Source organism: Desmodus rotundus, chromosome 2 (genome assembly GCF_022682495.2).
Source record: "Desmodus rotundus isolate HL8 chromosome 2, HLdesRot8A.1, whole genome shotgun sequence".
NCBI classification, from domain to species: Eukaryota; Metazoa; Chordata; class Mammalia; order Chiroptera; family Phyllostomidae; genus Desmodus; species Desmodus rotundus.
Window position 1 is genome coordinate 78,306,505 of NC_071388.1, and position 24,421 is coordinate 78,330,925.

At 39.8% G+C, this 24,421-nt stretch overlaps 2 protein-coding genes across 6 annotated transcripts in view; both read right to left on the reverse strand.

Moving 5' to 3' along the window:
• TFG (trafficking from ER to golgi regulator) overlaps window positions 1–2,573 on the reverse strand; it is a 35,838-nt gene extending 33,265 nt beyond the window's left edge. For 2 of the 4 annotated variants that reach the window (XM_053918298.2, XM_053918297.2), the window contains exon 1: window positions 2,342–2,573. The gene's annotated coding sequence lies outside the window, so the exon portion shown is untranslated. The remainder of the gene's footprint in view (window positions 1–2,341) is intronic. The other 2 variants (XM_053918300.2, XM_053918299.2) reach the window with 1 other exon arrangement.
• A 777-nt stretch (window positions 2,574–3,350) lies between these two features.
• The window catches only part of ADGRG7 (adhesion G protein-coupled receptor G7), a 76,988-nt gene continuing 55,917 nt past the window's right edge, over window positions 3,351–24,421 (reverse strand). Inside the window, exons 14-17 of one of the 2 annotated variants that reach the window (XM_045193583.3) lie at window positions 22,804–22,959; window positions 19,480–19,636; window positions 11,207–11,507; window positions 3,351–4,223 (exon numbers count right to left, since the gene is read on the reverse strand). In XM_045193583.3, coding sequence (XP_045049518.1) covers window positions 11,244–11,507; window positions 19,480–19,636; window positions 22,804–22,959 — 577 coding nt within the window. In that variant the 3' untranslated portion in view covers window positions 3,351–4,223; window positions 11,207–11,243. Of the gene's footprint in view, window positions 4,224–8,521; window positions 11,508–19,479; window positions 19,637–22,803; window positions 22,960–24,421 lie in introns of those variants that run through there. The other variant, XM_024558171.4, reaches the window with a different exon arrangement.

A 24,421-nucleotide genomic window follows, 5' to 3' on the forward strand; every position in this document is an offset into this window, starting at 1 on the left:
ATTATACAAATGCCCTGTGCCCTTGCAACTATTCCTTAAATGAATGTCTCACCATCCTTTGAACAGATATTGTATTGATAAATCTTTAATGTACCATGTTAAAATGGGACATTACTGAATCAGACACTCTAAAGTCAAGTCGTAACAGAACGTATTGTGTTACACAATCTGGATGGTGTGTTTATCTTAATGTAAAATAAGAATCCAGTTATTTTTTTATTTACAAAGTCTCACAATGGACTTCTCATGAAGACTATGATTAACTGAAACCTCTATAGAACCTCTTCACTTGTTAGCCAAACCTGACCTCTTCATTCAGGAAAAATTTACCAGAATACATATTATGTACCAAGCTCTGAAGTATGATTACTTCAACAAGTGGTGAAGATTACACTTTGTTTGCCCTATAGCCTAACACACCGGTGGCAAACACAAGGCCTGAGGGCTGAATCCGGCCCTCCACCTTGTTTTATCCGGCCCGGCACCTTGTTTCTACCTGGCGGCAGCGCCAAGCTCCTTGCCCCTAGTTAAGGAGTAGTTACATTTATACAGTCGTGAAATTACATTCGGCCCTTTGAAGGCAACCCCCGGGGAAAATGAGTTTGACACCCCTGGCCTAACAGTAAAAAAGAACTTCAATAAAACAATGCTACTTTCTACTACCTACAGGTTGTGTAAATCAACAATAATGTAGTTAAGGACCAGGGCTTAACTTCAGCAAGATGGTACCACCTATTCTCAGCAGCACCTAGAATAGAACCTGACATATAGGAGGTACAGACTCGTTTCTGGCTCCCTGAACAGAAGACTAATGAGAAATAATACTAAGTTCTGATAAAGAAAAGAAAGGAGAAGAAAGCTGTACCATCAGGTCAGCTCCTAAGTCAGACCTTCACAATGTACCTACCTTCTTTATATAGCTAAAAGTGAAAACAGACATACTGCTAATTAAAAGAATTTCTAATACCGGATATTACTGATAGTATGTATGTCCTTTTGATTGTGGGGGATTCCTGCTCACCAGTGGAACTCAAAACACTAGTGTCCTTCACTTTGTATCTGCCACAGCTGATCTGCCTACAAATTCACGTATTCCTTGGTGTTTCCCACGGCCTGTAAACTCCCCAGGGCCACAACCTCCTTAAAGCAGGCACAAATCACAAAACCACGGGACCCCAGAAGTTCCCCTTCCAGGGGAGATCCCATCCCCACCTTTTGTTTCTAATGTAACAGTGTAATTTAGTAACACCTCTTTTCCTCTAACGTCCGTCACAAGACAGAGGCTGGTATGAACTACTACTACGCAGGACTGGGGGTGTGATCCTTACAGCATTTTCTCGTCCTTGCCCCACTCCCTCGAAAGTCCAGAAAGGACACAGCCACTAACTTACGCAACCTTCCAACGGGAACACCGTTCTGAACACTAGAGAATACAGTGACATGCCCAAGGGCACATAGGACTGCCTCTCATCCAGGATCTAGGTTCGGTGGCCAAGCCTCCAACTCCGCTTAACCCTATGGCGCAGGGCCCTGCTCGAATTCAGAGGGGCGTGATTAGGCTGGTCCAGAGGGTAGCAATTTCCTTGAGGAAATTCTAAGTAAAATCAACCCGTGATTATTCCAAAGAATCCACACAGCCTCCAATTCTGCCTGACCAGAGAAAGATGGTCATGATGCCCACTACCAGCCACGTGACCTTACGCAAATATTTCTGGAAGCCTCATTTTCACCATAGGCAAAAATGGGAATATCTAAATTTGGACCATGCATCTAAAATACTTTGTACAGTGCGTATCAAAGTAAACTCTTAAAAGTTAGCTATCATGCTCACTACGAAACTGGGTTGGGTCTTCAAACGGCGCTAAAGTGCTGACATAGACAAGGAAATTGCTTCTTCTTACAAGACCCCAATCAACTTACTCCCACATTCACCATTCCCACCCTTCTCATCCTCCCAAGCCCCTCTGGAGGTTAGGCGCCCGACCACCACAGGCCTTCCAAATCCCTCTCCTGTCCGTCGGGCAGTCTGACTCCGAGAGCCAAACGAAAACATCGCGACAGCACTTGCTGGCCCAAACATCCCCCACAGCCCCCTGAGACCCGCCTCCCAGCCACTGTGGACCCTTCCCCCCACCGCGGCGGCCCCCGCCCCACGCCAGGCCCCACCGGGCCTCGCTCCTCTCCTGCTGCGGCCCCTACCCGAGGACCCTCCGGCCCCACCCGCCCGGTGCCCGCGGGTCCGAACGAGGCCGTCTCAGCGCTTCCCCGTCTCCTGCCCGCGTAATCCAGCCCGCGTAGCGTAGTCCAACAACGACTGCGCCCCCACGTCCGCCAGCCGTACCGGCTCGCCGAGGCCGCGTTGCCGCCTCTCCGCGGGTCTCCGCTGACCTGACCCGCGCAAGGCCGCCGACTCTGGGATGTCTGGGGCGGCTTCGGTCACGGCCCACTCCGCCGCTCTCCTCAGCTGCCGCACCTCGCTCGCAGGCTCGCGCAGGCCCCGGCCAATCGCACGGACGCACCAAGCCTAGCGAGAGCTCAGGCCCTGTACGTGGCAGGTGATGGAAGAAGGGGGGCGGGAGCAAGGGGGGGGAAAAAAAAAAAAAAGGCCTTTCGCCCCGCCTCAATGCCAGCAGGCCACCCCAGAGCGCATGCGCAGCGGCAGGGACGAGGCGGGTGCGGGGGTTCGGGCCTGCGTGGGCCAGAGTCTGCTTTCACACTGGATCACCGAGTATAGGAAGTTCGAGCTGAATGGATACACGCATGCGCGGAGCCTGACCAGGCACTTCCGGTTTTCCTGACAGCTTGCACAGTATTTCTCGTCTTTCACCCGCAGGCGGGGCGTGGAATGTGGTGTTCTGGAATATTTTTGAGAGCCGGTTGAAAATGGGCATTTGTCCAAGATTGCGTTTTGTTGTTTTGTGACCATTGAAGTTATCGTCATATTTCGCAAAGCCTAACATGTTCCCGCCTCTCTTGTACAAACTCATTCATTCATTTTTGGGCGCCTACGCTTTGCCAAGTACTGTGGTGGGAACGCGGATGAATCAGTCTGTGAGCAAGGAGTTTCCAATAGCGTTTATGCGACAGGACAAACCTGTGGGTGTGTAAATGATAAAGGCTGGGAAATTAAGGCTGATTCACGATTCCAGAAGCCTTTTTGGAAAAGGCATTTGACTGTGCACTTGTTCTCTTTCCCTATCTCTTACCTAAAACATTTGTTTTGAATACATGTATTTATGTAAGAAGTCCTGACTCACACTGAACTCTACATTGGGGTGAGGGAGGGGGGTCGTGAAATTTGGGGATGAGCGAGTGATATTTTCAAAGTTACAAGCAAGTTTCGCCTCTTAAGACAGAGACTAAGCAATGAGCAATTTGAGTTCACCTGTACCCCAATTATTCACCAGATAGAAGGATCTTGGGTAAAGTAAATTCAAGCTGAGAAGTCATGTTTTTTTAGTACTGTAAATAATGTGATTTTTTTTTTGCAGTCATTAGGTTCTGAGACAATACGAGTATGTTTGAAAGTGAAATATATGAGCTTAGAATACTTTTTGCCTCTAAATTGTATTTTTCAACCGTGTGTATTGTTTTTTGAGCAGTTAATTGCTTGTAGGGATTGGGGAGTGGAGTTTTACAGAAGGAATGAAAACAGTTCTTCACCATCTCCGAAAATAGTTCTTTGCTTGTTATGTAGAACTAAGTAATCCAGATTTTGGCAAGTGGACTGCTGTCTAATAATCTCTTATATCTTTGAGATTGTTTGAAATTGAATAAAAACACACAAATATGGGTAAAGGTAAAATATTCCCGCCAGGAAGCCAATACTACCACTCTCAATCTTCCTATAAAGAGCTCAGATCCTAGGAGATTAAGGGGATGAACATTCGCCTGGAATAAGGGGAAAGAATTTCTTCTCTCTGGGCTCCCAGGAAGGGGCACTCACTCAAGAATCCTGCCATTGAGAAGAAATAAACGGATCCCTGTTACACTGGGGCCAGCTGGAAGCTAGGGAGATAGGCACTCATAAGGTGGGCTTGTGGTGGGGCTGGGATTTGTGGACTCTGAAAGCAACTGGAAGTTCTTTATAATTCCCTTATGCTTCATCCCCAAACAATTACTGAAGCCTTATTTAATGTTAAAACCTGTTCCTGGCCAGCACTGTTCAAATTGAAAGACGGTATAGTGATGATTCCTCGGGTCAAAGCAGAAGCAGGAGCTGCCTAAGGTAAGAAGTGAGAAATGAGAGAGTAAAACATTAATTGGAAGCCATATCAGAGGCTCAGGTGACATGAGACAAGAACATTATGCAACATCATGCAGCATTAAAGCATTTCTCCAGGATTCCCCAGCAAAAAACATTTTAAATTTTTAATAGAGAACTATAAAAGATTTTACCTCCTGCTATCCAGCTGGATACAGGCTTAAAATATTGTCTTTGGACATGAAATTGAGGACATTTGGCTTTATTTATATGTCACATAAGAGCATGTATAGAGAAACACACAAAATTATCATCTGAGTTTGTCAAATTGCCCCCTTTAGATTATAAACACCTTAATAACCAAAGCCTTATCTGCCCATTTTCATTTCAGTTTAATACTAAATTCTTCACAAAACTTTGGTGACCTTTCCTGTTCTTGATCTTATATAACAATTGCGTTGTTTAAATTAAGAGCACGATGAACAGCTAGAATTCACCACACAATCCAAGGATTAGAACATCACCAATTGTCCTCCTATGTACTCCTCCCCAACGTGGTCCCCGTGCTTCTCTCCTGAATTTTGTGGTTAGCTTTCCTCTGGTTTTGTTGGTTTTTTCAATCATCTATATTGTTTAATCACATATGTAGTTATGGGAATATATTCAGTTTTACTTGTTTATAAACATTATATAGAGTATATATCTATGATTTATGGGATATAATATTTGCACTCAATACATCCTTGCTGTTACATGCAGCTGGAGTCCATTTATTTTCTTTGCTGACCCATATTCCTTTAGGGAGGAATACCACACATTTGTATTTCTAGTTTCTGCTGTGTGCCTCTTGTATACGTCTCTCGTATGAGAGTATCTTGGTTATATGCACATACATGGACCGATGAATGGCAGATTATGCAGATACGTAGTTGTATAAGATAATAGCAACTCTCGGTATCGTTAAGACTTTATCTGGGTAAAGTGTAAATGGTGTATTTTTGTGCTCTTATTGAAGATCGTAAAGACTACATTGTAGTCTTTACTTATTGTACAAAACATTTTATAATTACATACTTAGTTCCTTATGAAATCTCATGATTGTTCTATATCGTTACTTATAATTCTGTCTTTGAATATCTTTTCACCACCACTACCACCCTGCCCCCCGTCCACTTTGAGACCAGTGATTGTGTTCTCTCTCTCTCTCCAGCAGCTGGAATTGACTGCCCTGTGTGTGAATAGTAGGCATTTAACGAATAGTTTTTGAGTCAATAAAATAGTTATTACTGTTTCTGTAATGTACCCACAGTTGCTGATGCTACAGGTTTCTGTACTTAGGCTCCCAAAACATGCAGGTGATAATTGGCCACAGAGTAATAACGTGAGTTGAGCCAGTTACCACTGCTACCAAAAGCATGGTTTCTCCACAGCATGTGGAAACTGATTTTACTTCCTGCTGCCTTTTGTTAGTGAAGCTAACAAGGCTGTTATCATGTAAATATCACTTACTAAGCACTTATGGTCACATTTATTGGGATAGGCATGAATCAACTCATTAAGAAGATTGTTCTAGGAATTCCATATGTAATCACACCTTTAAAGTACTGTTAGAAAACATTTTACCTTTTGTTTGTGTGGAGCTTAGAAAGGTACTGAACCAGAGACAATTGAACTTCATGTTCACCTAGCCCTCTGTGTTGTGTCCATGTAAATTTGGTTTTAAATGAACACCAAGAATAGCTCTGAATCAGAAATGTCAAAGTTTGAAATACGTGAAGAAGGGAGACTCAGTGTAAGGAAAGACCTTTGACCCACTTGTAGCAAGGGGAGAAATGAGGCTCGATGTTCAAAGGTTACTTTCCATGTTTCACAGACAGAGTTAGTTATACTGTGTTTTTGAGAGAGGCATGCCTACCATCTGCTCTCTCTCCCTGAAAGTCTGTTTAGAACTCTCCAAACAGAAAAGGAGGAATCCTAAGAATGAAGAAAGGAGGTTTGCAGAGTAGACAGGAAATGGAACAAAGACTATGAGCCTCCTAAGCACGTTGGATGAAACTTGTGTTTCATTGTCTCCTAAAGTATTTAGTATGAGTCACTCTGAAAATTTCAATCATCTGAGCTACCCTCAGGGGAACCAAAGAAAGGATGTAAGTTTCTCCTGGGGTGAGAATTTCAAAGAAGTTATGTCCCTCTTCAAAAGGAGCTCTGCTGTGGCTGTGGTGACAGTCAGCTAAATGAGCAAACTCCAAACAGAAGGGGAAACTTCCGAGAACCAAATAGAGGTCAGTTGGTCAGGTCAGCCTCCCCTGCACTGGCCAAACATAAAGAAGCTTTTATAAACAAAAGAAGCTGCCACCCCATGCAGAGTTAATAAAGGAAAAAATTATGATATTCTTACCATGCACCTTTGAGTGACTCATTCTCAGCACCAGCTAAACAAAACACTTCGGTGTGCCCTATCAGCTGCACATCCATTGAGACCTAAAATGTTTCTGCTTTACCAGGGGGCTCTATGTCCAACCTCTCTTTACAGAAATTGCTCCTTGAAGACAGTTCTTCCTCTCATGTGTAACCCTAGAAGCTGGCCTCTCCTAGGTATTTAATACATGTTTATTCAATGAAAGAATGAAAACTCGCAGGGCCATCCAGAAACAGGGAGCTGCCATCACTGGTGAGTTCCTAGCTCCCAAAGTTACCCGGCAGCATCTGGGCAGGAGCTGTTCTGCCTTGGGCCAGCCGGTAGTGTGCAGGTTCTGGACTTCGTGCAGGGAAGATTTCACAACACGTGTCCAGGTGACTTTGAGAGTCTGCTTATTAAAGCTGGGGACAATGAAACAAAGGAAGGGCCTAAGGTAGAAGAAGCAACAGGAGAGAGCCTAGGCAGGGCTGCTTTGTCTCACTGAGAACTAAAAGTCACTGCGACAGAAGTTAGCCAAGGTGGGACTGCTGTAGCTCACTGGAAAGTCAGAGAAAAAGGGGGTCTTGGAGACAGGTTCAGAGAGTAAGCCCAGGTCAACTATCACTGCCCATTGTTCTGGCTCCCACCGTGCTGTTCCCCACATCTGTTGGCTGAGACTCCGGTTCGTTATCCCCCATTTACTGCTATGGGTGTTGTATTCCCCCTAGATTGTTAGAGTGTGAGTAGGATATTAAAGTATGGTGATGTTCTACCTTGGGTGATCCTGCATTCCATAAGTGAATAGCATAGTTAGCTGGTGTGACTCTTGTCTGTGCCTTGGTGCCAGGTTGCTCAGTAGGCAGTTCGCCAAGAAGTCGCCCAGCTGACTTACAGGAAAGACTATAACACGACCCTTTCCCAAGGGGGTGCTCGCAACAGTAAGTCTCACAGGATCCCTTAGAGTTAAAGAGAAAGAGCAGAGATACAAGGTGTGCATGTGCTCTAGCGAAAGCATGCCTGTGTCCTTTGTCTTGAGGCTTTTTGTCTTTCTTTGGCCTGTGGGAATCCTAGGGGCAGTCTCAGGGAAGAGTCTTAACAGAATATTCATTAGGTTTCTAGGCATGTCCTTTGATATGTTGATTCATCAAAATATGCATATAGGGTTATTGTCTGGTTAGCTTTTTAATTTGTATTAAATATTTTATTGTTCTATTACAGTTGTCCCAGTTTTTCCCACTTTCCCCTCCTCTGCCAAGCCCGCCCCCTGCTCTCACGTTCAGTCCCTACCCTGTTGTCCCTGTCCATGGGTCATTCATACGTGTTCTTTGGCTAGGTTAGTTTTATTTTTAGAGAACATCATTGCAAAGGGACTGGGACTGAGGCCATTCTTCCCTGGGACTGTGTAAACCATTTGCTCCTAAGTGTCCTTGGTTAGGGAAGATAAAGTCTTGTGATTCATTAACTGACTGGGAATTGCTCAAACTGTTTGGCCTGTTTAATTGTTTTGTCTCAGTTCCCCTATGTTACTTGTCAAAGAATTTCCTTAGCTGCTTACTATCCTGCTTCACCAAAAGTATAGGATTTTGTCTCTGGGTAATTTGAAATTGTTTGCTTTTTCTCATTTTCATCTCCTGGAACCAGGGCCGAGTGTCCTCTGTGCACTCGTGAAAGACTAATGCACAAGATGTACAAGGACATCTCACAACTTCTCATTTGATTAAGAGTAACGTAATCCGCATACTCATGGTTGCCAGAGGGGAGGGGGATTTCGGGGCTGGGTGAGAAAGGTCAAAGGATTAAGTAGTACTAATTGGTAGTTACAAAATAGTTATGGGGATATAAAGAATAGCACAGGGAATGTAGTCAATAATATTGTAACAACTAAGTATGGTGCCAGGTGGGTATTTCAAGTATCAGGGGGATCACTTTCAAAATTATATGATTGTCTAACCACTATGCTGTACACCTGAAACTAATACAAAATAATATGGAATGTCAACCATAATTGAAAAATAAAATTAAAAAAATACACTAGCTATGAATAAATGAGTAAATATCTTTTTAAAAAAGAATAGCTTTTTTTCAGCTCTTTTAGGAAACCTAAATATTCTAGAAATCTAGATTCTAGATTTCTACATGTCAAATATTCTAGAATCCAGATTCTAGAAATCATACATGTCAAATCAAACTCTGGTACTTGGGGGCTTTCAAATCTCTAATCTACCATATATGCCGATGATCCTGCTTTTGTCCTGCCATGGAGATGCGTAATTAAACAAGGCATTCCCAAGAGGCCATTTCAATGAAGAAAAACTCACTCACAATAAAAGATGTAAAGTAAAACCACAATATGTCATTTTCACATACTAGTTTGATAAAAGTCAAACAGTTTCACAATATGGAAAAGGGTATGGCAAAATAGACATTTTTATGGTGGGCATAAATTGATGCAACTAAAGGGTATATGGTAATACTTATCAATATCTGAAATACCCAACCCTATATGATTCAGCAATTCCATTTCTAGGGTAACACTTGCACTTGACAACACAGATACTCATTATTAATGTATGATTTTCAAGTAAAAGACTATAGCGTAAATAAAAATATATGCTCATACACATGTAATTAGATCTCAAAAACATTTTATTGAGTGAAAAAAGCAAGTTTCAGAAAGTTGTGTTTACTGTGCAGAAATGAGTTAACATAGCAGCCCGAGCCTGTAATACTTAGACCAGTTTAGAAGGTTGGCCCACAGCTGGTGTCCGAGGACTAGGAAGCATTCCCAATATTCTTTGATAACAACGTTGCATTGTGCCTAAACTGTTTGTATAAATAATATGGTTGATGCTGCACACCTGGTTGATTTCTGGAATTTTGGTACATGCCAGGCAGAGGGTGCCTTTGTGACCAGCCCCAAATGAAACACCTGGGCACTGAGTTTCTGATGAGCATCCCCGGCAGACAGCATGTCACATGTGTAGTCACAGTTCATTGCCGGAGGAGCGAAGCACATCCTGTGTGCCTGCACTGGGACTTTCAAAGGCTTGTGCCTGGTTTTCTCCAGACTTCATGCCACATGACTTTTTCCTTTGCTCATATTGTTTTATGTTGTTTTGCAGCACAGAGAATACACCTGCTGAATCCAGTAAGTTCTCTTACTGAATTCACATGACTAAAATTTCTATGGGTATATAATTCTGCGTATACCTATTTCTTAAAATACGGAAGGATACACACCAAACTTATTACAGTGGTTAACTGTGGGGAGAGAAGGAAGGAAGGGGAGAGGAAGGGCCTGGGTTTGGTAGAAATTAGTCAAAGGGAACTTTGGCTCAATCTGGCATGCTGTTTTTAATTTAATTTATTTTTTTCTTTTTAAGAAAAATATACACATGTAATACTTAGGTGGGAAAAGTGTTTTAAGATCATTTAAAAATAATTTAAGCCTGCAGTTAGAGTCACAGAATTTTAGAGCTGGTAAGGAATTTAGAGTTCATCTAGTCTCGCCCATGCCCTTACAAAGGTAGAGCCTCAGGCTTATGCCCACAGATGCCAATGTCTTGCCTCAAGTCACATAACTTGTAGTTAGGACCACAATTCCCCATCCTGAATGCTTCCTAATCTGCAATGGCTTGGTAAGTACTGAGGCTGGAAAAAATACATGGTTTTTTTTGTCAGCACAAAGGTTCCGAAGGTCTCAACTGTTATATCATGGTTTTATAGCAGCTTATATCAAAGGTCAGCAAGTCATCAGTGCCATACTTCCACGTGTAACAAAGCTCTACTAAAAGAAGATAAAAATTGGACTACAGTTCCCTGGGAAATATAGTTCGAAAGAGATAGGAGCATTAGATCATACCATTCTGCTTTTACTTTTTCCTCTTCTTTGTTTAAAACAAGAGATCGATTAAGTGGGATTGCTTTTAGAAACATAATCAGCATCTTAAAAAAGGGATTTATAACCTACTTCTACATTTTGAAATTATTCACAAATCAGGACTTTAAAAACTAACTCCAAAGTTTATATGTTGCTGTTGGTGGTATAAAATGGTACAACCACGTTAAAAAACTGTTCAGCAGTTTCTTACCAAGTTAAATATCTATATTTACCCTATGATGCAACAATTCTACTAGGTATTTCAAAAGAACACATGTCCACACAAAGACTTAGTATAATAATGTTTATATCAGTTTTGTTCATAGCTTTCAAAACTTGGGAATGACCAAATGCCCATAAACTGGTGAACGCATAAGTGAAATGTGGTCTACCCAAACAACTGAATTTCTTTTTGAGAAGATGACACTTGTATAAACTCATTGCCCCCTTTTTCTTGAAATTTAATATATTAGGTTCAGGTGTACAACATAGTGGTGAAACATCTAAAAACTTAGAATTCCACCTCTCTGTGGGCTTGGTGGAATTCTTCAGCTCATTTAGGTAAGACATCTGTTGAATAATAGAAAAACTACCAAATCCATTATCCCTGATGATAATAAACAACAGGTTTTACCTGATTTTTAACCTCGAGCAAAATATATTGAGGGTGACTTTCTGGAAGGACTGGGTACTAAAGGAAGGAAATAGAAAAAGCAAAACTCACAGAAGCTGAACAAAAAGGACCACAGAAGGCAACAGTTTTACTGTCTGGGCGCTTGTGTTTGGTCACTCTCAGAGAGTGTCGTTTCCTCCATAACCCTGGACGGCTCCAGCAGCCTGAAGCGTTCGTTTCGGGTTGGCCATGCCCTGAGCATGGTGTACATCCTGACACGCAGCCTCAGCAAGGGTGCTGACTGCATCAACTTCGCTCTCCCAGCGGATGATGACAGCGACCTCAACACTTTGGAAGCTTCATTCTGGAAGATGCGTGTTCTGACCGTGTAGAAGATAAAAATTTGCAATCCCTGGCAGATAGAAAAAAAAGCTTGCGGTTAGACAAGTGTTGAGAACAGAATTAGGGAATAGATTTTATTTCACCCTGCCACTGACCCTTTTCTCATCACTCACAAACCCCCAAACTTGACAAATTAAGTAGCATCTGTAGTTGAGTAGACAGTATTGTGTCTATGTCTATTTCTTGATTTTGACAACATACTGGGGTTATACAAGGTATTATCATTAGGGAAACCTGGACAAAGAGTACATGGGAGCCCTGTACTATTTTTGCAACTTCTAGTATTAAACTATTTCAAAATAAAAAATAATTAAAAATAAATATCCACGGACGTCTCCCAGTTTGGCACCTACGTGACCCCAAGCCTTATAAGGATTTATTTCTGGTGCTGTGGTAAGATAATCAGAAGACTCTGAGAGTTTGACTAATAGGATCAATACTTATCTGCAAGAGATAGATTAGTGCACTGGACAAATGCGGGAAGATTAACTTGACTGTCAACCCACAGGTGGTATCTAACTCTTCTGAAGAAGGCCCTGATGACACAGGAAGTGTGCCTGGGGACATAGGTTTCAGAAGGACAAGAGTGGTCATTGGCCATCCTGGTTATTCACGGGAGAGGAATTTATTTTGGGAACGTGAGAAATCTGGTCTCTAGCAAAGGTCCTCTCTGTGGGCTATACCATATCATCTGACTTTCCCATAATTTAAATTCTAAGTCAAAGACGATACTGGATAGAATTTCTGGTTGTACAATAATTAGGAAAAGACCTGGAAGAAGACACTATCCTTGGAACTCTGTCTGAGTGGAATCTCAATATTTCTGTGCTCCCCCAAATTCCAAAGATGTTATTTGAAAAGACAAAAAAAAGTATGGGTCAAACTAATTAACACTAGCATGAAGATCAAATTGAGCTTATTAAGTAATATCTGTAGCACTTAATAAATAAATGTTTATTAGCATTACAGCATTGGAAATCTAGAAGGAGCCTTACATGTAAACTAATCTAGTCACTCATATACTTTAATGTACATAAAAATCACCTGAGGCATTTGTCTAAAGAGAAAATTCCTAGCTCTTACCCTGTAGACTCTACTGAGAGGTGAGGCAGCCAGGAATCAGCATTTTAATGCACTAGGTACATTCTAATGTAGGGGACATTCAGACCCACTTTGAAAAACACTGAGTCAATTTTAACACCTCTTTCCACTTTATATTTTACCTACCTTGCTCAGAGAGGTTGTGTGACTTACCTAAAATCATGTGAATCACTAATGTTAGAGCCAAAAGACAGCCTATGTCTCCTGACTTCTACTCCAGTGCTCTTGCCACATGGCCACCCTCAATTTTACTATGCAGTATGAATATTTTGTAGCGGGCCTCTATTTTGTATCATGAATCTCCTATGCATGGAGAAGAGAATATCCTTGATCATACCTTTTTTTGATACTTTTCTAAATTCCTGGCCACTCCAGGCAATAAGCCCATGGTCAATTGACAATCTTAAACTAAGCTTACTCTATTTATTGCCCTTCTGGGGAGTTTCCATTGGGTTTTTGCAATGGTAAAGAAGTGCCTCAAGTCCTTTTAAATTTAGCAGAAGGCACACATCCATTGTTTAAGGCAGTTAGTCAGAAAAGGCAGTGGAGAAGGTATGGAGGGCACTGGGATGGAGGGTGAGGAGCTTACAAACATTAAACGTGATGTTAGCAATTCATAGAGGCCAGCCACTCCACACTGCACTATACAGACTCCTCATCATTTGCAGTCAAGTCAAATTTATCTAATGCCCTCCCAATGATTTCCATTTTGTATCAGACTTCCCTCCTGTACTATGTGAGCAGAGCCAGAAACAACCAACATATCAACTACACTCAGTGGTTACTATTCTTAGCAAGCTAATGAGATAATCACCAAACAATGCAGTTTACTTCACAAAATATTAGAGAACTATAAGCCATCTTGATTTCAAACAAGATGCTAAATGCTGCAAAAAAACATGTACAAGCATGTTACTTGTACTACAGAACTAATTTCTCTAGTTGAGGAGGTAAGACTTCTATGTGTAAAAAGTTAATTTTTTAGTACAAGAAGATATGGAACAAATGAACTTACAGAACTACAATACTTCTATTTTATTTGAGTTGTGTTAATAAAGCTAGAATTAAAGTAATCACTTCAAGGATTAAAGCTTATAAATAAATAATCTATGTGGATAATCTATTGCGCCAATGTCAATTTCCCTGGTTTGGTCATCTGTTGTAGTTGTATAGGGTGTCGTCAGTAGAAGACCTGGGTGGAGTGTATAGGAACTCTGTACTGTTTTGTAAACTTTTTAAAATATATTTTATTGATTATGCTATTGCAATTGTCCCATTTCTCCCCATTTATTCCCCTCCATCCTGCACACCCCCTCCCACCTGCATTCACCCCCTTTAGTTCATGTCCATGGGTTATACATATACGTTCTTTGGCTTCTCCATTTCCTATACTATTCTTAACATCTCCCTATTTTCCACCTACCATTTATGCTACTTATTCTCTGTACATTTTCCCCCTTCTCTTCCCCTCCCACTCCCCCCAATGATAACCCTCCATGTGATCTCCATTTCTGTGATTCTGTTACTGTTCTAGTTGTTTGCTTAGGTTGTTTTTGTTTTTGTTTTAGGTTCCATTGTTAATAACTGTGAGTTTGTTGTCATTTTACTGTTCATATTTTTTTATCTTCTTTTCCTTAGATAAGTCCTTTTAACATTTCATTTAATAAGGGCTTGATGATGATGAACTCCTTTAACTTGACCTTATCTGGGAAGCACTTTATCTGCCCTTCCATTCTAAATGATAGCTTTGCTGGATAGAGTAATCTTGGATGTAGGTCCTTGCCTTTCATGACTTGGAATACTTCTTTCCAGCCCCTTCTTGCCTGCAAGCTTTCTTTTGAGACATCAGCTGACAGTCTTATGGGAACTCCTTTGTAGGTAAATGTCCCCTTTTCTTTTGCTGCTTTTAAGATTCTCTCCTACTTTTTCATCTTGGGTAATGTAATTATCATGTGCCTTGGCGTGTGCTTCCTTGGGTCCAACTTCTTTGGGATTCTTTGAGCTTCCTGGACTTTGTGGAAGTCTATTTCCTTTGCCAGATTGGGGAAGTTCTCCTTCATTATTTTTTCAAATAAGTTTTTAGTTTCTTGCTGTTACTGTTCTCCTTCTGGCACCCCTATGATTCGGATGTTGGAATACAGTCCTGGAGGTTCCTAAGCCTCTCCTTGTTTTTTTTTTTAATTCTTGTTTCTTCATTCTGTTCTGATTGAATATTTCTTTCTACCTTCTAGTCCAAACCATTGATTTGAATCCCGGTTTCCTTCCCTTCACTGTTGGTTCCCTGCACATTTTCCTTTGTTTCTCTTAGCATAGCCTTCATTCTTTCCTCTAATTTGTGACCATATTCAACCAATTCTGTGAGCATCCTGATTACCAGTGTTTTGAACTGTGCATCTGATAGGTTGGCTATCTCTTCATTGCTTAGTTGTATTTTTTCTGGGGCGTGATCTGTTCTTTCATTTGGGCCTTTTTTTTTTTTTTTTTTGGTCTCAGCACACCTACTATGTAGTAAGGAGCAGATCCTTAGGTGTTCACCAGGGTAGGGCAACCCACATCATCATGGCATTGTGACACTGTATGTTGGGAAGGGGCCCGAGGGGTCTGAGAGGGAACAATGCTGCTTACTCTGCTCTCTGTAGGCTTTCAGTTACTTCCCCTGCTACCCACAAGCAAATTGGGCCCTTCTGGTGCTGATTCCCATGTGGGTCAGTTTGTGTACATTCTAGGACCCTGTGGGTCTCTCCAACGAACTCTCCTGTGAGGCTGGGAGTTTCTCCCGCTGCCACCTCAACCCCCGGACTTTTCAGTCAGAGGTTTGAGGCTTTATTTCCCCACATTGGACTCCTGGGTTGCAAGGTCTATCTTGCTCCCCAGTTGTTCCTCCCAGTTTATCCACACATGAATGGGGGACTGCACGCGAATGTGGGACCACCTGCTCTGCCAGCCGCCACCTTGCCACAAGTCCTCTCCACCCACCTGCCTGTCTGCCCCTCCTAGTGGTCTGGATGAATGTTTCTTCTTTAACTCCTTAGTTGTCAGATTTCCAGAAAAGTTTGATTTTCTGTCAGTTCTGGTTGTTTTTTCTTTTTAAATTTGTTGTCCTTCTTTTGGTTGTGTAAGGAGGCACAGTGTGTTTACGTACGCCTCCATCTTGGCTGGAAGTCTGTTTTGTAAATTCTTATGAGTCCAAAGTTATTACAGAAAAATTTAAGGGATGGTGCAACAATGGGGAGAAATCCTCTGAGATCAAACAGAATTATTTTTATTTTTAATCTATCATTTTGGTCATCTATATCACTATTTTTGCCATGATGAAAATCAGAAGATGACCATAATACTTTGTCTAAATGTTTAGCTTCTTATAGTAGATGTTCTTGATATGTTAATAGGATGGTTTCCAAAGGAAAAAATATATAAATCTTCATTTCAATTTTTTTAAACAAAGTATGAATAAAATATTCTTTAAAGATTTATGATTAAATATATCCTTGAGATAAGACTCAAGGAATAAAAGCACCTTCAGTCCTATGTATAATTATGTCACACAAAAATACTTCATAAGGTTCTGCTCCTGTCAAATGACCTCTCTTATAGAATTTTATATATCAGAAAACCAAAAGATTCCACCAAAAGCTAGTTAGAAATAAAAAAATGAATTCAGTAAAGTTGCAGGATACAAAATCAACACATGGAAGCCAGTTGCATTTCTATACACTAATAACAAACTATCAAGAAGACAAACTAAGAAAATAATTTTATTTATAATAGCACCAAAAACAGTGACAAAATTAGTAGTAAATTTAACCAAAGAAAGTGAAAGACCTCTACACCTAAAACAATAAGACACTGAAGACATAAATAAATGGAAAGATAGACTGTGTTCTTGGGTTGGAAAAATTAATACTGTGAAAATGTTCCTACTACCCAAAACAATGTAGATTTAATGTAATCCCAAAATTCCAATGGCATTTTCCACAGATATAGAAAAAAACTATCCTAAATTTGTATAAAACCACAAAAGATCCCAAGAGCCAAAGCAATCTTGAAAAAGAAGAACAAAGCCAGAGACATAACACTTCCTAATTTCAAACTGTATTTCAAAGCTATGGTAGTCAAAGCTGTATGGCATTGGCATAAAAAACAGGCATATACCTAGTAGAACAGAGCACAGAGGCTAGACATAAACCCATAAACCCATGCATGTATGGTCAACTCATTTTGATAAGGCACCAAGAACACATAATCTCTTCAGTAAATGATGTTGGAAAAACTGGGTATCCACATGCAAAGGAATGAAATTGGACCACAATTCTACACCACTGATAAAAATAACTTGAAGTGGATCAAAGACTTAAATGGAAGCCCTGAAACAATAAAGCTTCTGGAAGAAAACATTTGGAAAAGGATCCTTGATAATGGTCTTAGCAACAATTTCTTGGCTAACACACCAAAAGCACAGGTAGGAAAAGATAATAAACAAGTGAGACTACACCAAACTAATGAGCTTTTGCACAGGAAAGAAAATAATAAATTGAAAAGGCAACCTACAGAATGGGAGAATATATTTGCAAACTATATGCCAGATAAGGGGTTAATATCCAAAATATAAAAGGAATTCATGAAACACAATAGAAAACACAAATAACCCAATTTTAAGATGAGCAAAGACATGAATATACATTTTTCCAAAGAAGACACAATGCCCTGACCCATGTGGCTCAGTTGCTTGGGCATCTTCCTGTAAAGCCAAAGGCTGGCGATTGGATTCCCTGTCAGGGCACACTGATGTTTCCCTCCCTCTCCTCCTCCCTCCCTTTCTCTCTCTCTAAAAATAAATAAATAAAATCTCTTTTTTAAAAAAGAAGACATACAAATGGCCAACAGGTACAAGAAAACATGTTTGACATCATTAATTATCAGGGAAATGCAAATCAAATTCACAGTGAGATATCACCTCACACCTGTTAGGATGTCAATTATCAAAAACACATGAGAGCCCTGGCTGGTTTGACTCAAGTGGATTGAGTGCCAGCCTGCAAACCAAAGGGTCACTGGTTTGACTCCCAGTCAGGGCACATGCCTGGGTTGCAGGCCAGGTCCCCAGTAGGGGGCACACAAGAGGCAACCACACATTGATGTTTCCCTCCCTCTCTTTCTCCCTCCCTTCTCCTCTCTCTAAAAATAAATAAGTAAAATTTAACAAAAATGAAAAGACGAGAGAAAAGATGTTGGTGAGGATGTGGAGAAAAGGAAACCTTTATATACTTTTGGCGAGAATGTAAATTGGTATAGTATGATGGTTACTCAGAAAATTAAAACTTGAGCTACCATGTATTCCAGCAATTTCACTCGTGGGTATATAGTCAGAGGAAATGAAGTCCATATCTTGAAGAGATATCTGCACACCCACGTTTATTGAAGCATTATTCACCATAGCCAATATATGAAAACAACCTAAATGTCTTTTGATTGGTGAATGATAAAGAAAATGTGCCCTGGCCAGGTGGTTCAGTTAGATGGAGCATTGTCCCATATACTAAAAGGTTGTAGGTTCCATCCCTGGTCGGTGCACATACCTAGATTGGGGGTTCAATCCCCAGTCGGGTGTGTATGAGAGGCAACCAATCGATGTTTCTCTCAGATCAGTATGTGTGTGGTGTGTGTGTCTCTCCCCCCACCCCATCTCCCTCTCGATCTAAAATCAATAGACCTATCCTCGGGTAAGGGTTAAAGAAAGAGAGAAAATGTGATATTATATAAATAAGTTTATAAATTTATGTTATATATGTTTATTATATATATAAATAATAGATTACTGTTCAGCCATAAAATAGAAGGAAATTCTACCATTTGCAACCACATGAATGAACCTGGAGGGCATTGTGATAAGTGAAATAAGTCAATCAGAGAATGACAAATAATGTATGGTATCACATATATGCGAATCTTTTTTTAAAAAGCCAACTTCATAGAAAAAGAATAGAATGCTAATTTCCAGGTGCTGGAAGGAGGGGGAAATGGGATAACATAGGTCAAAGAGTGCAAATTTTCAGTTATAAAAGCACTAAGTTCTGAGGCTCTGATGTAGAGCATGGTGACTCTAATTTACATTTGATACTGTACACTTGAAAATTGCCAAGTAGTTAAGCATTCTCACCACAGACTCAAAAAGTTACCTATGTAAGGAACATGCATAAAGGACCCATGGACAAAGATAACACTGGGTGGGGAGGATTGAATGTGGGAGGTGGGGTGGGTAGGATGGAGGAGAGTAATGGGGGGGAAATGGGGACAGCTGTAATTGAACAATAAAAATAAAAAATAAAGTTAACTGTGTGATGTGGATTGTTAATTATGTTAATAATCTTGGTGATTATAATGTATAGGTATATCAAATCATGACATTGTACACTTGATATATATGATTATATTTGTCAAGTATTCCTCAATAAATTTTTAAAAGAAAAGATCATGATCTTATAAAATTTTAAAAAGAGAAAGAGAAAATTCAGCCCACCCCACGTGGCTCCAACTTCCAGCAATAACTGTAACATTGTCCATACAACTACAGTGAGGAGCTGCTGTGAATGTGTTCCATGGGAGAAAAGGAAAGGAAGCACTTCCCAAGCTATTGGCCTGACAAAAATCTCTTCTGCTCAGAGAGGAGGGACTAACATGATCCAGCCTTATTGCAACTTATACTACGGCATTTCAGCACAGGGAAAAGGATATTAGGTAAGTCATAAAGAGCTTTCCTTTGACTCCTCTCAAAGGATTAAAATAGAATCTCCTATAGGTACAAAGCAATGACCTTCAGGAAGTTTTAAAAGGAGAAAACTTTGATCCAGGGTCTGCTCCTTTCAGACTAATCCACACCATACCTGAGTAGTGTTCAAAAGGCAGAATATGTAGCTGAAGATGATCCTGATGTCTTCATTATTAGTTAGCATAAAGTATGCCAAAATCCAGGTGACTCCAAAAACGACTGCAATCGATAACGTGCTAAGAATCTTCTTCAGTGATGAAAACTTCTTTGTGCTAGATAAGAGAAAGCAAGGAAAGAAATAAGGTTCATTCAGTTTTTTTCTTATTAATGCCAATGTTACCCTACTATTGAGAATATATATTCAGCTGTCCACATATACTGTTCATTTAACAATATTATGCCTCTGGTGGAAAAATGATGTTAGACCCATGCCCTGCTGGACACAATCTGATTTAGGAAGCTTTATTAAGAAATAACAGTGATACCTGTATCAGGCATAAGCAGTTCCTTTAATATTTACAGCCAAATTTCACAAAGAATCAATTATTTCTTTGGAAGAGAATTTTATTTTAGTGATTATTACTACTGGATCAGTTAGTAAGAAATCATTTAGGGAGCATCTGGAACCTTCCCATGATGTAGGCTGATATGGGAGTGAAAGGTTATTAAAGTGCAGAGTTATCTTCTTCCCTTGATAGTGAGACATTCACTAATGTCTCACTTTGACTAGTGAGACATCAGCAACTGTTCTACAAGCAGAGGCTTGAAAGCATTTTTCTATTAGAGTGTGCCTTCTCTTATTGCTCTTTGGAACCCTGAGACTACTGTGTTAAGAAGCCTGGACTAGTCTAATGCAAGATGAGAGACCACATGGAACAGAGATGAGTTTTCCCCACTGATCAGCTACCACTCAAGACCAACCAACCACGAGCTACAGGCATGAAAGTGAGTCATCCTAGATCATCCATCCACATTCAAGCCAGCCAAAACCAGGATAACCACCCAACCAACACTCAAACTTATGACAAACAATAAATATTTGTCATTCTAAGCCATTAAGTTTTGGGGTGGTTTGTTATGCCCTGAAAGCTTACTGATACATGAAAGATAACTTGTTAAACAATTAAATTGCAACCTGCTTTTCGTAGTCACTAAACCAATTTAAGAACCATGTGCTCTCAGCCAAAATTTACAAAGACAAATCTGGATGATGCCTGAGGCCAAAATGATAGTTTTGTATAAAAGAAATACAACCTAATTTGCAATTAGGCTGAGAAGATTTCACCAAGATTTTTCTGCATTTCTAATACAACATAGGTTTGAATATCACTGATAATATTTCTCCATATTTCCCCTCTAATGGATTATCATTCACATAGGAAAGATGACACTACTCTTGATCAGTAAATCACACATTTAAGATTATATTCCCACTGATGATAGTAGTTTTCACCCATCTCTTCCTACCAAATGAATTTATTTGGTAACCCACAAAGCTCACAGATGTGCTTATAGTAAGTTACTTGGGCTAAGGAGAGTCTTATAAAATTAAACCTGAATTCATAGCCTCTTTAGCACTGTGTATCAACCAATTTGTACTGGGGGGGGGGGCTGGAGGGATGGTATACATATTTAATAGTTTCTGTTTTTTCTCTCTCCAACTGAAAGCTTGTATACATACTGCAATGCTTACTGAGGTCAGAAAGGAAGTATGAAGGAGAGAAGCAGCCCACATGGGGGCTGGTACACCAGAGAGCACGTGCCTCATCTGCAGGGAGTGTGGGCTTAATGTGTACGCATTTTTTTTTCAAGAAAAAATATTTTTAAGTGAAATTTCCCTATTATTATATGTTCACAAGTAATTAAAAAATATAAATCCGTTATGGGATTTAAGCAACACATGTAAAACACAGCCTATAGCTATTCATTTATAAAATGAAAATACAGTTACCAGCATCTATTCACAACCCTATCATTTCTTTTTATAATAAACAATGATATTTTATTTCAGAATAATGTCAAAGTTCTGAGGCAAATACCAAAGATGCAAAGGAGCTCTAAAAAGATAGCTTAATAACATCATTATTGAAGCAACAAAATATAATTGTCAACCAATTTACTGGCTCTTAAATTAGCCAACACTTGCAGTCTAGATTTTACATGTTTTAATAGCTCTCATTATATGTCTATTTAAAATATTCCACATGCTATACCTATATAATGCCGCAATGATTGTTTCAATCAAATTCCAATAATAATCATATAACATAAATGTAACTGGTATTATAGCACTAACTAAAGTACCTCAGTATTGTTGGTGTTAGAAAAATCAAGTAATTGTTTAATATTTACAAAATTTCCTTCAGTAATCACCTCTGTGAGGAAAAACAAAGATAATACACAATCCTAGATTTCAGAGAGTAATTAATTTGTGTGTTATTAATTTGTATAATCAACTCAAGGAGCAAAATTTAACATGCATGAAATAATACATGAAAAATGAACTACTGAATGATGGAGTTTCATGAGATAAAGACCTCAGTGAAGGCCACTGAAATGGAAGAAGAGGAGGAGGAGGGCATGGGCTGGAACCGAACAAAAGGTCTGGGAATAGACGGGGAAATCCATTCAGGGAGGAAAAAGATAAATGGGTAAAGTTGGAAAATGTCCATTTATATTTCCTCTGTTTTAGAGCGAACACAAAATAAATACTGAGACTAAAGAACAGGATAACATAAAGAGCTCAAGATAAATACCTCTAAAATGCTTATTCTTAAGGATGCATAATCCTTTTATTGGGGATTTGTTTTAATTTTAGATAAGCAGAGATTTTCTGATTTGAAGAAATATTACATTGTTTTTTCAAAATGCAGGCTCTGAAGTTGGGTAATGTTTGTGTCTTGGCTCCACCACTTATTGACTGTGTGAGTTACTTAATGTCACCACTTCCAAGTTTATTTGTTTGTAAAACAGAGATAAAAGGAAAGAGTGCCTGCTTTTCCTGGTTGTTTGAGGTAAATCTGATAATTCATGTAAAATATTAAGCACAACACTTAGCACAAAATACAATCTTAATAAACGATAGCCATAGAATGGCTTTCCAAACACAGGCACAACCCTATCATTTCTTGATTCAAATCTGATTTATTGAGTATTTGGGAGAAATTTTGGATTGAGTTTTTTAGTTGGGCTCCTATAGCACAAATGTGTGTGTGTGATGCAGCAGACCCGCACATATTGCTGATGATGGAAAATGGGAAGATCCACTTTCTGAGACAACGTTTAAGAGAAAAGTCTGTTCTGCAAACCACATGCCCCCCCCCCCCCCCCGCATCGTCCCAGAGTCTGAAACTCCTCTAGGACGTGTGGATGTATCATGGTACTTATCGTGTGCTCAGAGAGTCGTGTCTGGTAGCTTCCCACTCACTGGGAGTCTTACCTTGTCAGATTCTGGTCATTCTTCCACAGCACTTTGACTAGAATGACGATAAATATAACAACATTGATGATGAGGATAACGGTCACAGGTAGAATGAGTGACCACAACAATGGACTTCTTATAAACTCTTCGCCATCCAAAACTGCCAGCCAGCAGCTGTGGAGAGAAAAGAAATTATTTCAGAAGACCAAGGAAGGTATACATATGTTTCTCCTTGTTATTATAATTGTTGACATTCACTCACCTCAAAGAGAATATCCCTTTGCAACCTATATATTTGAGACGACGTGCAAGAATTCAACCTACTAGAAAAAGGAAATGTATTGGTTCTGCCATATTCTTCTGTGAAACAGTATTGGCTAGCACAGAGAAAAATGGGCTTTTGAGTCAGGCAGTCCCAGATTTAAATATCACTCTCTTGTCGCTTACTAGGTATCTGAATTGAGGCAAGTTATTCTTTTGTTTTATTTTTGAATATGTAGCACATCCAGAGTCCTCAAAATTTAAATGGTGCAAACATTCATAGAGAGTCAAGATCCCCTCTGACAATTATCCATAGTCACCGAGTGTCTGTCTCCAGTGGGAATCAATGTTTCTTGTGCATTCTTCCAGATTTAGGCTGTGGATACACCAGCAAATGTGTATTTTTTCCCTGATGTTCAAACAAATGATAGCATATGATACTTCTATGCCTTACTTAGCAACATACCTTGGAGGTCATTCCATGCCAGAATATAAAATGATAGCCTTCATTACTTTTCAAAGCTACATATTATTCCATTATTTTGTTATACCATAGACTATTTAAAATCTCTTCTTAATTGGCATTTTGAAAGGTTTAATGTTTTAAAGTGTTTGAGTAGTTATTTAACCTCATTGCCTCAATTTTTGTTTTGTTGTTGCTATTTTTGGTGGTGGGCTGGTGGTGTATCTTTCTCATAGGTGAGGTGTGATCATCATCTCCTGGCATTGGGGTAAGAATTAATTCATTCATTTAATAAGTATTTACAGAGTATGCTAAGTGCCAAACACCATTCTAGATACCAAAATATTAGCAGTGAACAAAAAAACAAAGTCCCTTCTTTAGTGAATTTCTTCTATCACAGAGAAACAGATAAAACTAACAAATAAATGAAATACATATAATTCAGATGGTGACAAGTGCTGTGGAGAAAAATAAAGCAGGTAATAAGGGTAGGTATTACTGTGTGGGGTGGGGAGGAGAGTTTATTTTAATACAGTGGTCAGGAAAAGCCTATTGGGGGGAAAAAGTGATAGTTAAGCAAAGGTTTGAAGTAGATGAGGGTGAAGGGGATTCCAGGCATGGGAAACAGCAAGTGTAAAGGACCTGAGTTGAGAGCTTATGGAGCAGCAAAGAGGCCAGAGTGGCTACAACAAAGTAGGTAGATGGGATTAGTGAAAAGATGTAAATTATGTCAGGGCTTTATAGGTGATTGTATGCATTCTTGGCAAGAGAGAGAAACCTGATATAATGTGTTGAGTTTTAGAAGAATTCCTCTAGGTACATGCAAAGATAAGAGAAAATAGATGGAAAAGTAGGAAATCCACCAGGAGTTTATTGCAATAATCTGGTGGTTTGGACCAGGGGAAGAGATGT